Below are 14,876 nucleotides of genomic sequence, written 5' to 3'. Positions count from 1 at the left end.
CTTAGGTTCAGTCTCAACTTTCCCTCACGTTTGAGATGACGGACCTTGGCTTACTTCATTATTTTCTTGGTTTGGAGGTTTGGCAGAGAAATGATAGCATCTTCATTTCCTAGGAAAAGTATGTGAAGAAGCTGCTTGCAACTTATGGTTTGACAGATTGCTCTTCTCTCTCGTCTTATGGATCCCAATGCGAAATTGTCTGAGGATGATACACCTTTGGTGGATTCCACGACAATTAGTTGACTCCTTGCATTATCTTGTCAACACCCGACCGGATCTCTCTTATGCTATGAGCTTACTCAGCCAGTTCTCTTCAGTAGCTCGGAGATCTCATTGGCAGGCAGCTTTGAGAGTGCTTCGGTATCTTTGTGGCACATCAGATTATGGCATCACTTATTCTGGTGGTTCTTCTTTGGTGGGCTTAACGGATGCTGATTGGGCTGGTTACATTGATACTCGGAGATCTACTATGGCATATTGTTTCATGCTTGGTACAAGATTGGTCTCTTGGAAATCTCAGAAGCAGAGGACTGTCGCTGCTTCTTCTATCGAGGCTGAGTACAAATCCTATCTTCTCTCCGCAGTCGAGGCGTTATGGATACATCAAATTTTGGAGCATTTATGTTGTGCGAATGATTCCCCTGTTGTCATCTTCTCGGATTCTCAGAGTGCCATTGCTTTAGCTCAGAATCCTGTGATACGTGGCCGCTCCAAACACATTGAGGTTCACTATCATTTTGTTCGGGATTGGATTGAGCTTGGTCTTCTTCGACTTGAGTATTGTTCCACTCAGGACAATCTTGCTAACCTCTTCACCAAACCGCTCCCTCGAGCTTCTTTGGAGGTCTTTCTTCAGCGTGCTGGAGTTGGTCCGCCCATCTGGCGCTGAAGAGGAGGTGTTGGCATTATCATCTCCAGATTGGGCATATATGTGCATGTTTCATGCTGTATCTGGCCAAATTTATGAGGCCATGCATTCATCTTATTTTAGATATTTTTCTACTATTTTTTTGTCTATTTTTTAGACATTATTCTAGTATTTTTTGCATAGTCAGCCAACCCACTGTTTTCATACTGGCCGACCAGCTCTTGTCCAGCCTATAAATAGGTGGCTTGGGTTAGCATCATTAGCATATCATTATTCAGCTATTGCTGTTGGTTGTATGCACCTACGGGCAGCCCTCGTGCTCTACTTCAGCAGATAACAAGTTTTCTACTTCAGTTCTTTTGCACGTGTGTTTCTTTGCAAGATCTATTTGCTGTTTTTCTGATTTACAGCCATTCTTTCAACCACCCAACCGTAGGTCTGGGGACGTTGGATCACCATGTCCATCACTAGTCAATAGGCCTTGGTGTCCCATACCATCAAGACCCATCCTGAGGAACTTACGGCACAGTGTCTGAATCACTAAGGGCTGGTAGGAGTGGGTCAATAGTCTCATGGCCCAAGTACTTACCATCGTAGCACAAGGCTACAACAATACAATAACTCACTCCACTCACAACCCTCATTTAGCTTTTTCTAATAAAGCTAATACATATGGGAGTGTTCACTTACAAATCAAGCCTTGACCCTTATAATCAACCTGCTTTCCTAATCCAACCCCCTAGCCCACAAATTAGGTTGGCTAACCCTGTGGTTAGCATCGAGTACATACAACACTTGGTCCCTAGACACCAGAGTACCGCATTAAGGCCTAGCACATCTGGCACGCTAGATGCAACGAGGCCATTTTCACACATGCCACACCCACTAACGCACCATATCCACTCCATCTGGTCAGCCATCATTCACAACCCCAAAGAGATGGGAGTGCCTCATTGGCGACTTGGAGCACAGACGTAGCTGCAGCACGCAATCTTCTTACGCACATGGAGTCCGGGCACTTTCTACAGCGCACCCACTGACTGATCGACTTTACAGCCCCAGCGTGGCCTTTCCCACCCCCTCCACCATTGTAGCCTCCCTCTCCAAAAGCAGCCAGCCAGAGAGTGACACCCCCTTTCCTCATGTATGGTGAGAGGACTAAACATATTGACATCCAGTGAAAGTCTTAGTGACCAAACATCTTAGTTGGAAATTGATGCAAGGAAAGGATTAAACCTTGCTCTTCTAGCTCACTTGGGGTCTGCTGGCTGCACCTATCTAAATTTATTTTGAAAGTGCTACATAGTTCAGCTGCTCTCACCGCTTAAGTGGAAAGTGAGCCTAACCAGCAATAACAAATAATTAAGGCATACATCAGGATTGTAGATCAACCATCATTAAGCACAAGCATACATGAAATCAGTATAGAGGGCGCCCCCATGCTTGCATACCAATCAATCTATAAAACTACAAAGACCACCATTGTTACCAAGGGTTATTAGCCAAGAAATTATGCTGGAGTATTTAATGCACCACCAACCGACAGTGAAAGCAATGGCTTTCAAGGTGAAGGGAATGCTGATCCTAAACTTCGGATTTTTAGGCACATGGCCTATATACACTGTACAAAGGCACTTACACAAACAGATCATGTTGCTGCACCAGTGAAAGAAATCTTCCTTTTCACATTGGCCAAAAACTGCATCAAAGTAATGGGCATTTCTTGCTGATAGTCATTGAAACCTCCTGATTTCAAAGTTGTCTTCTTCATTATATGCACTCTGATCACTGCAGAAAGTGTACCATTGCCTTCTATGTCTTCCATGTTGGATATGGTTTGTGACAATAGACCATGAAACTGGATTCAAAGGATCATATAAATGGCATTCACAATCAGTATTGAAACAAACAAAATCAATCTCCCAGACATGAAATGCACACATATGAGAAACTACTCATCATGGTACCTCGCAAATGCCATGAAGCAGTATGCGATGGTATGAATCGTCAACATCCAAGACAAGTAGATTTGGCCCCCCTGTTTCCATTTCTTTCAAAAAATCAAGAATTTTCTCCTGCCCACAACACAAACAACTAAACCTTACACGTCAAAACTCTCTCTCTCTCTCTCTCTCTCTCTCTCTCTCGTAAAGTTTTAAGCATCTGGATGTCACCGGCTGTAACATAACTTCAAATGGGATTACAGGCATTCAACAGTGGATCTTCGCATCCATATATTAAGTACAAGCTATTAAGAATGGAGGATTATCCAATACAGCTTGTGAAAGGCACTACATCTTAGTTTGGTGTATGGAAAATGTCATTAGACAAATGCAGCACTTGAGATGGAAATTGGGGCCCAGGATCAAGGGAGTACGTCCCATGGGCCTCTGTATTTTCTTGGTTAAACAAGTGTGAAAGAAGAGGACATAAATCTAATTGCAAGTGTTGACTTTGCTTTTAAGGTGGCTGCAGGGAATAATCATGTCTATATGTGACCATATTAAGGTGTGCATGCAACAGTACTTATTGTACACACAAGACCTATGTAGTACATTGGCCTTGTCTATCCTTTTGTCAGCTTTTTTCACATTGTCTTGGGATCCAGTTTACACATGATCATATGTTAACAGCTTTTTGGTCTGGGATCCTTTCATAGACATTAATAACCTCTCTCTCTCTCTCTCTCTCTCTCTCAGGGAGGGAATCAGAGAGGGAGAGACACCTACAGAGGCAGATTACAGACTTCTTTCGACCAGAGATTGAGCAGTCAGGCCAGCTGTAATATGCGGAAGCTTCGGAGAAGGATCAGTACTTCAAAACTCAGAAATCAGCACTCTTTTCGCGACGGAATTAACGCACAAACTGAAAGGAGATGTGCAGAAAATAGAGAGAGAAGGGGGAGATGGAGAAGACACAGTATTGGGTCCCAATTACCCTCTGTAGGGCCCCCACCACGGATGGTGTATTTGCTTTATTAGAATGATGTAAATCTGAAAACAAAATACAGAAACTTGACCTTTTCTTGGCTGGAGAATCCTGCCCTTGACCTTCAGTCCTTCACCCCTTTGCGTTAGCAACTTCTTGGCTGTCCTGGCCCCTTTTTGCTTGAGCACTTGGTGAATTATGAGATGGCTTCAATGATTCTTGGCTGGAGTATTTATACTCCTCCTTTCATCCAGTCGGCCAGCTTTATTAAAGCCCCACGACTAGGTCTTTAGAAAATAAAATGTTTTCACATGCAATATTGTGCTTTCACACTAGGCAGCCTGCTGGCCACTCTGCGCATGCCTGCTGGACAGTGCCAGACTGCTGGGCACTCTGCGCATGGGTGTGGGACTGCCCCCTACACCTGGCCGACCTGCTAGGTAGGGTTTCTAACCCTGTCGGCTGCCTGTCCAGAAGCACTAGGGCTGGCCGACAGCCCTTCCAGCCCATGCCATGGCTGGTGGGCACAGCCTGGGCCCTCCTGGCCCCTTGGGGGTGGTTCTACACCTCCCCCATGCCCACACTACAAGTGCAAACCTTTGCATTGGGGTAGCCCTATGGGCTGGCCCCATCTCTACATGCAAACCTACATGCCTACAGAGGTCCGGCATCCAATTGCAAACTAGATACCCAGAACATCTGACATCATTCCAGAGGGAGACTCACAGCGCGGACTGGCACTGTTTCATGTGCAGGACTGTGCACACCTGAGCTTGGACTCATGTGCAGGACGATGCACACCTGACCTCGAACGACTGAGATGGATCCCTGGCTGACTCGTCCCGGACTGGGCTCACATGGGACCAGTTCACCATCCCAGGTCCTCAGAAATGTCTACGTGGCATCCAAGTGCGGGATGCACGTGACATCCCCTTCTGCTTAACTTGACGGAAGCTGCATAGCCTCCAAATAATCCGTCAATAATGCCGGATAGTCTTCAAAAAATTCTTTGTCGAGCCATACCGCTTCATGAGTTCCTCGGTCCTGAAACTTCGTGAGGAACTGTCGTAGTCTTCGGCCTGAGCCATGCTTGAAACGGTGCAGAAGGATCTGTTCTGTAACCATTACTTCTGCTTCATCAATAATGTCTGGTTCCGCTTCGTCTTTGACCTCTGAAGGGGGTGGACCTGCATATGGCTTTAACCAACTGACATGAAATACATCGTGCATAGTCCAACTCGGAGGTAGCTTTAACTGCATAGACACCTCATTAATCTTTTTCCGGATGGGAAATGGTCCGAAGCTCCTGAAAGACAACTTTGGGCATTGCTTGCCCACCTGCTTCAATCTTTGCTTCATAATCCGAAGATACACCCAATCCCCTTCCGAAAACTTCATGTCCCTTCGGTCTTTATTGGCCTGTCGGGTGTAGGCCTCTTGCGCTTTAGCCAATCTGTCTTTAACGGACTCTAGGATCTCCTGGTAAGACTCCGTCACTCTGTTCGCCTCCGGTACTGAAGACGAAGTCCTGGTTAACAACGATTGGAAAGGCCTTCCAAACGCTGCCTCATATGGAGTCCTGCCAATAGCTGAAGAAAAAGAGTCATTCAAAACAGCTTGAACTAAAGGCAAAAACGATTCCCACTTACCTTGCTGATCGTGGACATAACACTTCAGCACATCAAAGGCCAACTGGTTGTATATCTCTGTCTGGCCATCTGTGTGTGGGTGGAATGCACTGGAAAAATTCAACTTAGTACCAAAATTATCAAACAATGCCCTCCAAAAATGACTGGTAAACTTGGCATCTCGGTCTGACACTATGGTTCTAGGAATCCCGCCAATCGGGTACCAATGCCGAATGAATAGCTGGGCAACATCCTCGGCGGTCACATTGGCCCTGCAAGGAATAAGCATAACAAATTTGCTGAACCTATCAACAACAGTTAAACACTGTGTATTACGCTTACTCGGACTGGGAGGCAGATTTGTGACAAAGTCCATCGAAATATCCTGGAAAGGACCCTCAAGAATTGGCAAAGGCTGTAACAACCCGATCTTCTTTCCACGAGGAGCTTTCACCTTTTGACAAATGTCACAGCGTTGTACATATGTAAACACATCACGCCTCATCTTTGGCCAATAGAATTGCTGTTCTAATTTCTCCAGAGTCGAATTCATGTCCCTATGACCACCTGTAATGGCATCATGGGCATCATGGAGAAGAGCTGCCCGGAATGATTTCATGACACATAGTCGGCCTTTGTAGAAAAGCCAACCATCGCGTATCAGAAAATGGCATGGTCCTGTGGCATCCAATGCCTGTTCCCACTGTGTACCGAATTCCTCGGAATCCGCGTACGTGTGCTTCATGTCTTCTAGTCCTGTACCAACAAGGTCAAGTCTAGTGGTCTGAATCGCAGATACTTGTCCCTTCCTGCTCAAAGCATCGACCACTGGATTGGCCTTTCCTGGAAGGTACTCAATCATACCACCGAACTGCTGGAATATCTGACTCCAGCGGTGTTGTCGATCACTCCATTGTGCACTTGGCATCGTCTGAATCCAGCGCAATGCCTGATGGTCAGTGCGAACCTCGAAGTCACGGCCATACAGGAAATGTTTCCAATGTTTCAAGGCCTGTATAACTGCTAGGCGTTCACGATCATAGACTGAGTAGTTCTTTTCGGCGGGCAGTAACTTACGAGACATGTAAGCTACCGGATGACCATTCTGTTGTAATACACCGCCAATTGCGATGTTACTCGCATCGGTGATCACTTGAAATGGTTCGTCCCACGAGGCAAGGGCTAAACAAGGTGCTTCTGACAAAGCCACCTTGAGGTTCTGGAATGCCTCCAACGCTCGTGGAGTCATTCGAATCTTTTGCCTCCTTGTTTTCACTCCCTTTAGCAAATCGGTGAGGTCTGCCGAGAGATCAGAAAACTTGTCAATGTGGGTGGAATATGCTTGGCATATACCCACAAATGATCTAATGTCATAAGCGGTCTGAGGTACTTCCCAGTTAACAATCTCGGCCACTTTAGCCAGATCAAGTCGAATGCCTTCGGCACTAATTATATATCCCAAGTAATGTATCTGGAACAGATAAAATTCTGACTTCTTTTCATTGACATAGAGCTCGTTGCTTTCCAGCAACTTAAGGACTTTCTCCACATCAATGTCATGCTGCTCAACTGCAGCTGAAAATATGAGTATGTCGTCCAGAAATATGAACACACACTCTCCAATCAACTCCCGGAAAATACGCATCATCATGCGGTTAAATGTAGCTGGGGCGTTCGTCAATCCAAATGGCATAACCACAAATTCATAGTGGGCCCGTTCTGTACGGAAGACTGTCTTGGGAATGTCCCCCTCTACAATCCGTACCTGGTGGTACCCACTCTTTAAATCCAGTTTGGAGAACACCTTAGCTCCATTCAGCCTCTCGAGAATATAGTCAATTCGAGGCATCGGGAATCTGCTCTTGATAGTCAGCTTGTTGAGTGCACGATAATCGACACACAACCGAGAAGACCCATCTTTCTTCTTGACAAACAAGATCGGTGCTGCAAATGGCGACACGTTGGGGCGGATGAAGCCAGCTTGCAACAATTCTTGGAGTTGGCGGTCCAACTCCGATTCCATTGCCTTAGAAAGGCGATACGGAAACTTGCTCGGGGGTTCCGAGCCTGGGAGGAGGTCAATCTTGTGATCCTCCGGTCTGGACGGGGGGAGCTGGGGAGGGAGACTGTCTCGAAGAAAAATCTTCTGGAACTTTTCATGGAGAACCGAGTACTTCTCGGAAGCACTGGCCACCGTCTGGGCTGTCTGGATGTAAATCATCGCACATTGTGCGCCTTTCCTGACTGCTCGCTTAGCCTGCAAGTGGCTTATGAGCAGAAAGTTTGGAATACCTGGCTCACACTTAATGGTCACCGGGGTGTTTGATACATTCCGATCGATCTGGAACGTGTGCTTGTCCCACTTGACATCAGGAAGAAACTTGTGAAACCACTGGATGCCCAAAATTATGTCTTGCTCCTACAAGAGGGGCAACCATAAAGTCACGCACAAACTCTATGCCCTGAATCACTAACTTAGCACCTAGAGCTTCATACTTGACGCTCGTTGTCATACCTGTGCTAAAACCCTCAACTTGTTTGTCCACCGGAGTCAGCTCGAAACGGGCACGCCTAGCGGCCTGTTCCGTGATCACATCCTCCGTGCTGCCGCTGTCAAACAAGACAACGACTCTCTGGCCACCTATGTAGCCAAAGGACTTGAGCAATTCGTTGCGCTCATACTCCAGGTCATGGGCGCCCTTTTGCTTATCTTCGAGCTCCCGGCTAATAATTGCTCCAACTGAAGCACCGGGGGTTGAAGAACTAGGGGTAGCCGCTAGGGTCTGTGTGGGAGCTGTACTCACCACGGAAGCTGTGGAGACGGCGGCGGCCTTTGGAGGCTTCTTCGAACAATCCTGAGAAGTATGTCCTTTTGTGTGACAAAAGAAACATCTACCCTCCTTCCTGTACTGAGAAAGCTTCTCAGCACTCAACTTGCCACCTGTCTTGCCTGCCTCTGCTTTTTGGTCTGGAGTAAGCTTAGATGCATTGTTCGAGTTCTTGGAGCCAGAGGCTTCCGGGCTCTGTCCTGGGGAAGACCCCGTCTGGTTCTGGCTTTTGCCCCCTGAGGCGTTAGCCTTGGGAGAAGCCGGCTGGGAAGTCTTGGGCTTGCCACCATTGTGTTTCATTTCTGCACTCTGCGCAAGCGAGAGTGCGTCCTCAAAGGTGACTGGCCTAAACATACGCACCTCCCATTGGATTTGCGTATCCAGGCCATACAAAAACTGCCCTTTCTTGTCTGTATCAGATAAGCCTAATTACAGACACAAGGTCGAAATTTTATTGGCAAACTGAAGGACTGGTTGCGCGTTCTGACGCGCTCCCCTGAACTCGTCTTCGAGTCGCTCAAGGTAGTGGGGTGGTAGAAACCGCTACTTAAGGTCGCGGACGAACTCGTCCCACACATAAGCTGCCATACCTGCTCTGGTGTGGGCATGAGCCCACTGAGTCCACCAAGGAATGGCCTCACCTTCCAAGTACCAACTAGCTAAGATCACTTTGTCGGTATCTGTTTTCCTAACTGTGGCAAAGTAAGCTTCAAATTGATGTAACCATGAATAAAGAGTAGTGGGATCGAGTTTACCATTATACTTACTGAAATTCATTTTCTCGGGAAAATGATTCGAGGGCGCCGCCGGTGTCAATCTGGCGTCCAAAGCTCTGAGGTAACGCTCGTGTTCCACTCGTCGCATGGGGTCGTCTTCTCGTTGTCGAATCTCCAATGCTCGCATCTGCATCTCAAGCAAGGAGCTTAGCTGCGGCTGTGACCCCGCGAGAGGGTCCTTGTGACGAGGATCTGGTATCTAGGATACGGAAGGAGAGGGAGGAGGAGATGGAAAACGCGACGCTGGAGAGCGAGAACGCTCCTCCAGCGCCAAAATCCGCGCCTTCTGCTCATCCAACTTGGTTGTCTGGTCTGCGATTGCTCGCATCATCTGCTGGAACATGTTTGTGACACTCAAGCCGGGTGCCCTAGCTGGGTTGCCTGGTGCACTCTGGTCCCATGGTTCTGGTTCTCTCTCGTCGCCAAAGTTCGCCATAGCAGGAAAATGCAATTCCTTTCCGGAACGCAATCTGACCATCCACTATCTGTGTGGGAGACTTCCGGAGGCTTCCGGAGGCTAAAAACCAACCGTCCTTCGAGGGACAGGAGTCACTCCGAAAGGGGTAGTCCACCGGCGTCTAAAAACCAACCACACGAGCGAAAAAAAATTTCTGGTTTTCTTTGCTAAATCTTTGTCCTTGAAGTAAGCTCTGATACCATTGTAATATGCGGAAGCTTCGGAGAAGGATCGGTACTTCAAAACTCAGAAATCAGCACTCTTTTCGCGACGGAATTAACGCACAAACTGAAAGGAGATGTGCAGAAAATAGAGAGAGAAGGGGGAGATGGAGAGGACACAGTATTGGGTCCCAATTACCCTCTGTAGGGCCCCCACCACGGATGGTGTATTTGCTTTATTAGAATGATGTAAATCTGAAAACAAAATACAGAAACTTGACCTTTTCTTGGCTGGAGAATCTTGCCCTTGACCTTCAGTCCTTCACCCCTTTGCGTTAGCAACTTCTTGGCTGTCCTGGCCCCTTTTTGCTTGAGCACTTGGTGAATTATGAGATGGCTTCAATGATTCTTGGCTGGAGTATTTATACTCCTCCTTTCATCCAGTCGGCCAGCTTTATTAAAGCCCCACGACTAGGTCTTTAGAAAATAAAATGTTTTCACATGCAATATTGTGCTTTCACACTAGGCAGCCTGCTGGCCACTCTGCGCATGCCTGCTGGACAGTGCCAGACTGCTGGGCACTCTGCGCATGGGTGTGGGACTGCCCCCTACACCTGGCCGACCTGCTAGGTAGGGTTTCTAACCCTGTCGGCTGCCTGTCCAGAAGCACTAGGGCTGGCCGACAGCCCTTGTAGCCCATGCCATGGCTGGTGGGCACAACCTGGGCCCTCCTGGCCCCTTGGGGGTGGTTCTACACCTCCCCCATGCCCACACTACAAGTGCAAACCTTTGCATTGGGGTAGCCCTATGGGCTGGCCCCATCTCTACATGCAAACCTACATGCCTACAGAGGTCCGGCATCCAGTTGCAAACTAGATACACAGAACATCTGACATCATTCCAGAGGGAGACTCACAGCGCGGACTGGCACTGTTTCATGTGCAGGACTGTGCACACTTGACCTTGGACTCATGTGCAGGACGATGCACACCTGACCTCGGACGACTGAGATGGATCCCTAGCTGACTCGTCCCGGACTGGGCTCACATGGGACCAGTTCACCATCCCAGGTCCTGCACCTTCGACCGATGAGACATCTTTGGATAGTGATGTGTATGATGCTTACCTTTGTTGCTGGAGTTTTCCTCCCGGATGTTATCCATTAGGAGCTCCTAGTACCGTACTTTTCCTCATAGTTGTTTCAGTTTCAGTTAGTTGTTTAGTTGTTTTTAGCTTTTCTTACACAGACATTGTATCAGATCCACCAATTGTTGTAACCTTTTTGGTCTCATAGGTCATTTTGGCCTTCTGAAGACGTTAATATATCATTTCATTTCATTTCTCTCTCTCTCTCTCTCTCATAGTGGTTCTCTCATAGGGCTCATAAATATGAGATCCCCAGTTCAAGTCCCATCCCCCACACCGAAGTGCGGACATATGAATCATGTGGTCTCTTAATTTAGCTATTACCTTAAAAGATTTCTTTCTTTCCCTTCATCCTTTTCTCTCTCTCTCTCTCATATCATATTATGAGATAAGGGGCAAACTCCATCATGCTAGGACATAGGCATTGCATGAAACCACCCAATACCACTGGCACTGATTTCTTTGGCCTTCAACCAATGACAGCAGGCATTCCGAATGGCAGCCAGTTGTTGGGAGCCCTCACTGACCATAGCATGAGAGTACAGACCATGCCAGACATGTATTGTCCACCTGCATATATGGGTCATGAGAGAGAGAGAGAGAGAGAGAGAGAGAGAGAGAGAGCACAAATTCTTTAGAGAGCTAGACACCCCCAAGCCTCGAGATCTGTACCCTCTTTTTGTCAGCTCCAGACTCCAGCACCATAGAGCGACTCCAAGATGGGAGGTTGACATTGGACACCACCTAATTTGTCTCTTGATGAGGATACCATGTGATTGGTAGGGTTGATTCCATTGTAAACGCAGGACACTCGTGTAGTATGCAGGTCCTGTTTTTTGGGTAGTTAGTTTTTCCTTTCATGTTTTGTTGGCATACCATTACTCAAAAATCAAAAATCACGCGGCTCCTGTTTTTTGGGTAGTTAGTTTTTCCCTTCATGTTTTGTTGGCATACAATTATTCAAAACATATACTACTTTTGGTCTCATAGACCCTTTAGGCTTAAGTCTTTCATAGAAATAAAATCTCTCTCTCTCTCTCTCTCTCTCTCTCTCTCTCTCTCTCTCCCCCCCCCCTTAATCATGCCCTGCATCACAAAACAACATCATGACAACCAACAGCAACAGCAACAGCAACAGCAACTTATGCAGTGAAATCTGGCCTCATCAATTTCGACAATGTTCCTTACCTCATCTCATTGTGTTAATGCACATCAGCAAATAATCAAGAACCATGTATCATTCTAAAAATTATCAGAACTGAATGATAACCAAATCAAACCTCAAATGCCTCGACTAGATGCCAAGAAGAGCTGCGCCGTAAGGCATCCCTGGATCTATGACCGACGCTTTGCCATGCTGCTAGTGCAGCATTGTGCCTCACACTGTCATTGTCTTGCTTCTTTCCTTGAGGCCTTGCTCTGTGTTGTAAAGCTTTGGCCTACATACACAGCCCAAGCAGTCCAACTGTAAAGATCTTATTTTTTCTTGATGAGTTGTCAAATAACCAAACTGAGACCAAGGTCAGTTAAAGGCCTCAGCATCCATGTCGACGTTATTTCTGAAAGGCTCCCAAGCTGCCATGTCGTAGGCAGAACTCTCTCCCAGAGCTGTAACTCTTTCAAAAGGACTTGCAACAGACTTCTCACCTGACCACAAAAGATGTCCACACTTCACTTGAAAATCATATCCGTGCATTTTCTGGTCACCAAGGAGATTATATTTAAGTACATTACCCCAAGGAGGAGGGGCAAAAAGGGTTCCAATCTCTTGTGCATCCAATGGGGGAGCAAGCTCTCGCAACAGCCGGTCGTTCATCCACCTGCGATAATGTCGGTTGCTCAACTGCACATGCACAATAACCAATCAGGCAGTGTTCCAAAACCCCCCTGACACACAAACCCCCCCCCCCTCTCCAAAACAAAAAAAAAGAAAAAGAAAAAGAAAGAAAATACTAGCAGATGCTAATCCCAACCTAGCAAGTCTACTGGGTTCTTTTCATTCCGTTTCAATAACTACAACTACAACATGATGTGTAGGGTGAATGGACCATGCCTAGGCTGCTGCAACCAGTTCAACTCCCCATAACATACCCAATGTGTGAGACTCAGGCGTGTGAATCACTATCATGTAAAAGAACGTGAAAGGGGAGAAAAGTAGAACTGCAAGGAATTGAATCATGTTCCGCTCTGCAATATTGAGAGGCCTGTTTGGATGTTTACATACATATGTATGTGTGTGTACATGTGCACTCGTGTGTGCTTGTCTACATACGCGCGTGTGTGTACGTATATTGGAACTAGATGCATTGGAATGTTGTAAAGCTAAGAAGTTGCTGCATTCTTAACTAACAATTTGACATGATGATGTAAACATGAGATGGCAAAGCTTCTAACCTTCCAGAGAACGCGAACCCTTTCCTCTGCTTCAAGCCGAACACTCTCCAATTCTGCAGACAGAGAAACATCAGCACACATTGGAAACCCTAATCCACACAGTAAAAACCACAACCCACACATTTGGAAACCCTAACGCACATAATGAAAACTCTAATTCACAAGTGCAAAATCCAATCCACACATGCAAAATCCTCGTATACAGAACCCTCATTTAAACAGGAAAAAACGTTAATGTGTAATCAAGCGGCAGATTATGGCCAAATTATCGTACGAAAATTCAATTCAAATACCTGACATAGCTGAATTCCGCTTCGACCGATGCTTTTTTCTGCTCACAACCCTAGCAGTCTGATCTTCCCCTCTCACTGCATCTCAAAGGTGAATTTTTTTTTAAAAAATGGCACAAATGCAGAGAAATTTCAACCAGAAAACAGAATTTTTTACCGTATGCAGAGGCAGAGAGCCACTCATGGAAAGCATTTCCGTGGCCGCCGACCTTGCCTGCCATGTTAGCAAGGACACCCAAAAAGCAGAGAAATAGAGGTTGAAAAGCAGGTGGAAAGCGCAGAACGAAGGCACCCAAATGGATGGCTGTGTCCTTCTTCACCACGTCTCAAGAAAGAGAGAGGACCCAGTGGTGGAATTCTAGATGCGAAATTGTCAACCTTTTTTTTTTTCTTTTTTTTGTCTGCTTCAATTAAATAGATGGGAATATGGTGAAAATGCCTAAAAGACCATATTAGGGAGTTTGGAAAAATCCCATTTTGTAAGATTAAATAATTGGGGACATGGTAAATCTTAGTAAGATTTTGTCAAAACCCCCTCATGTGACATATCATTGGAAAGCTCTTGAAGAGTAGGTTTTAAATCTACATATTGGTATGATAAAGATACACCAAAAAGTAGATTGAAAAGAAAATTCTCAAATTAATGGGATTTTCCCAAACTCCCTAATATGGTCTTCTAAGGTGTTAACCTTTTTTTTACTCAAGTTTCTTTTCTTAGCATTGATGAACCGATGCTATTTTTTTAAAAAAAATTTGGCGAGAAACACCGGTTTATATACCACCGGACTCCAGTTATACAAGGACGCGCAACACCGTAGAGAGCGCGGATCGAACCCGCACCACCGGCTGGGACATCGTCCGCTTTAACCACTCCACTACAGCCGTGTTCGCGTAACCGATGCTATTTTTTACTCAAGTTTCTTTTCTTAGCATTTATGAATCGATGATATTCCAGACATTGTTCGAACAAGTGTCTCTGTGCATGAGTCCATGATATTCAACAAGCGCATTCGATGATATTCTCTCTCTGTCCTACTGTGCATCACAAGCTCTCTCTTTTGTCGCATAGACCCAAGAAAACAACACTTCTGTTGTGTAAGGGGCATGGTAGAAACGAAGGTAGTGACCAAGCAGGAGGTGTTGGATGTGGAGGGCGGGTAGCCTTGACGAGAGCGGCTACTAGCAGGGTAGACGACGACGAGTAGGCTGGCGAGTAGGCTTTAGGAGGAGGCGGGTGAAATCTACTAGACGAGTTTGAGAAGGGCAATTAGGCCTGATGAGGGCATCGAGCAGGCTACATAAAGTTTTCTCAATATGCTTACAAAAATATATATTATATATAATGGCTCCTTTCACTCCTAAACTTCATAACTTGCATGAGAAATAGGGGCCTACAATGA

At 46.2% G+C, this 14,876-nt stretch overlaps 1 protein-coding gene and 1 pseudogene across 1 annotated transcript; one reads left to right on the top strand and one right to left on the bottom strand.

Annotated features, from left to right (window-relative positions):
• The first annotated feature begins 289 nt into the window (after window positions 1–289).
• LOC147608506 (secreted RxLR effector protein 161 pseudogene) lies at window positions 290–889 on the top strand (annotated as a pseudogene).
• A 1,359-nt stretch (window positions 890–2,248) lies between these two features.
• LOC147608505 (R3H domain protein) lies at window positions 2,249–13,856 on the bottom strand. The gene is made up of 8 exons (XM_086788975.1): window positions 13,634–13,856; window positions 13,480–13,554; window positions 13,187–13,239; window positions 12,527–12,635; window positions 12,327–12,439; window positions 12,073–12,231; window positions 2,836–2,943; window positions 2,249–2,726 (listed from the first exon to the last, which is right to left on the bottom strand). Exons 1-8 carry the CDS (start codon window positions 13,695–13,697, stop codon window positions 2,517–2,519), a joined length of 891 nt encoding a protein of 296 aa, XP_086645101.1. The 5' UTR covers window positions 13,698–13,856; the 3' UTR covers window positions 2,249–2,516.
• Window positions 13,857–14,876: the final 1,020 nt, after the last annotated feature.

Source organism: Cibotium barometz, chromosome 53 (assembly GCF_041138505.1).
Source record: "Cibotium barometz isolate CiBa-2024 chromosome 53, ASM4113850v1, whole genome shotgun sequence".
NCBI lineage: Eukaryota > Viridiplantae > Streptophyta > Polypodiopsida > Cyatheales > Cibotiaceae > Cibotium > Cibotium barometz.
This window is presented reverse-complemented; position numbering and strand designations above follow the sequence as displayed.

Excerpts from the sequence above, each read along its gene's own strand:
- LOC147608505 (XM_086788975.1), bottom strand. The coding sequence starts at position 13,697 with ATGGCAGGCAAGGTCGGCGGCCACGGAAATGCTTTCCATGAGTGGCTC. Across the intron at positions 13,555-13,633 it reads GCTCTCTGCCTCTGCATACG|TGAGAGGGGAAGATCAGACT; the intron begins GTAAAAAATTCT and ends TTTGAGATGCAG. Across the intron at positions 13,240-13,479 it reads GCGGAATTCAGCTATGTCAG|AATTGGAGAGTGTTCGGCTT; the intron begins GTATTTGAATTG and ends CTCTGTCTGCAG.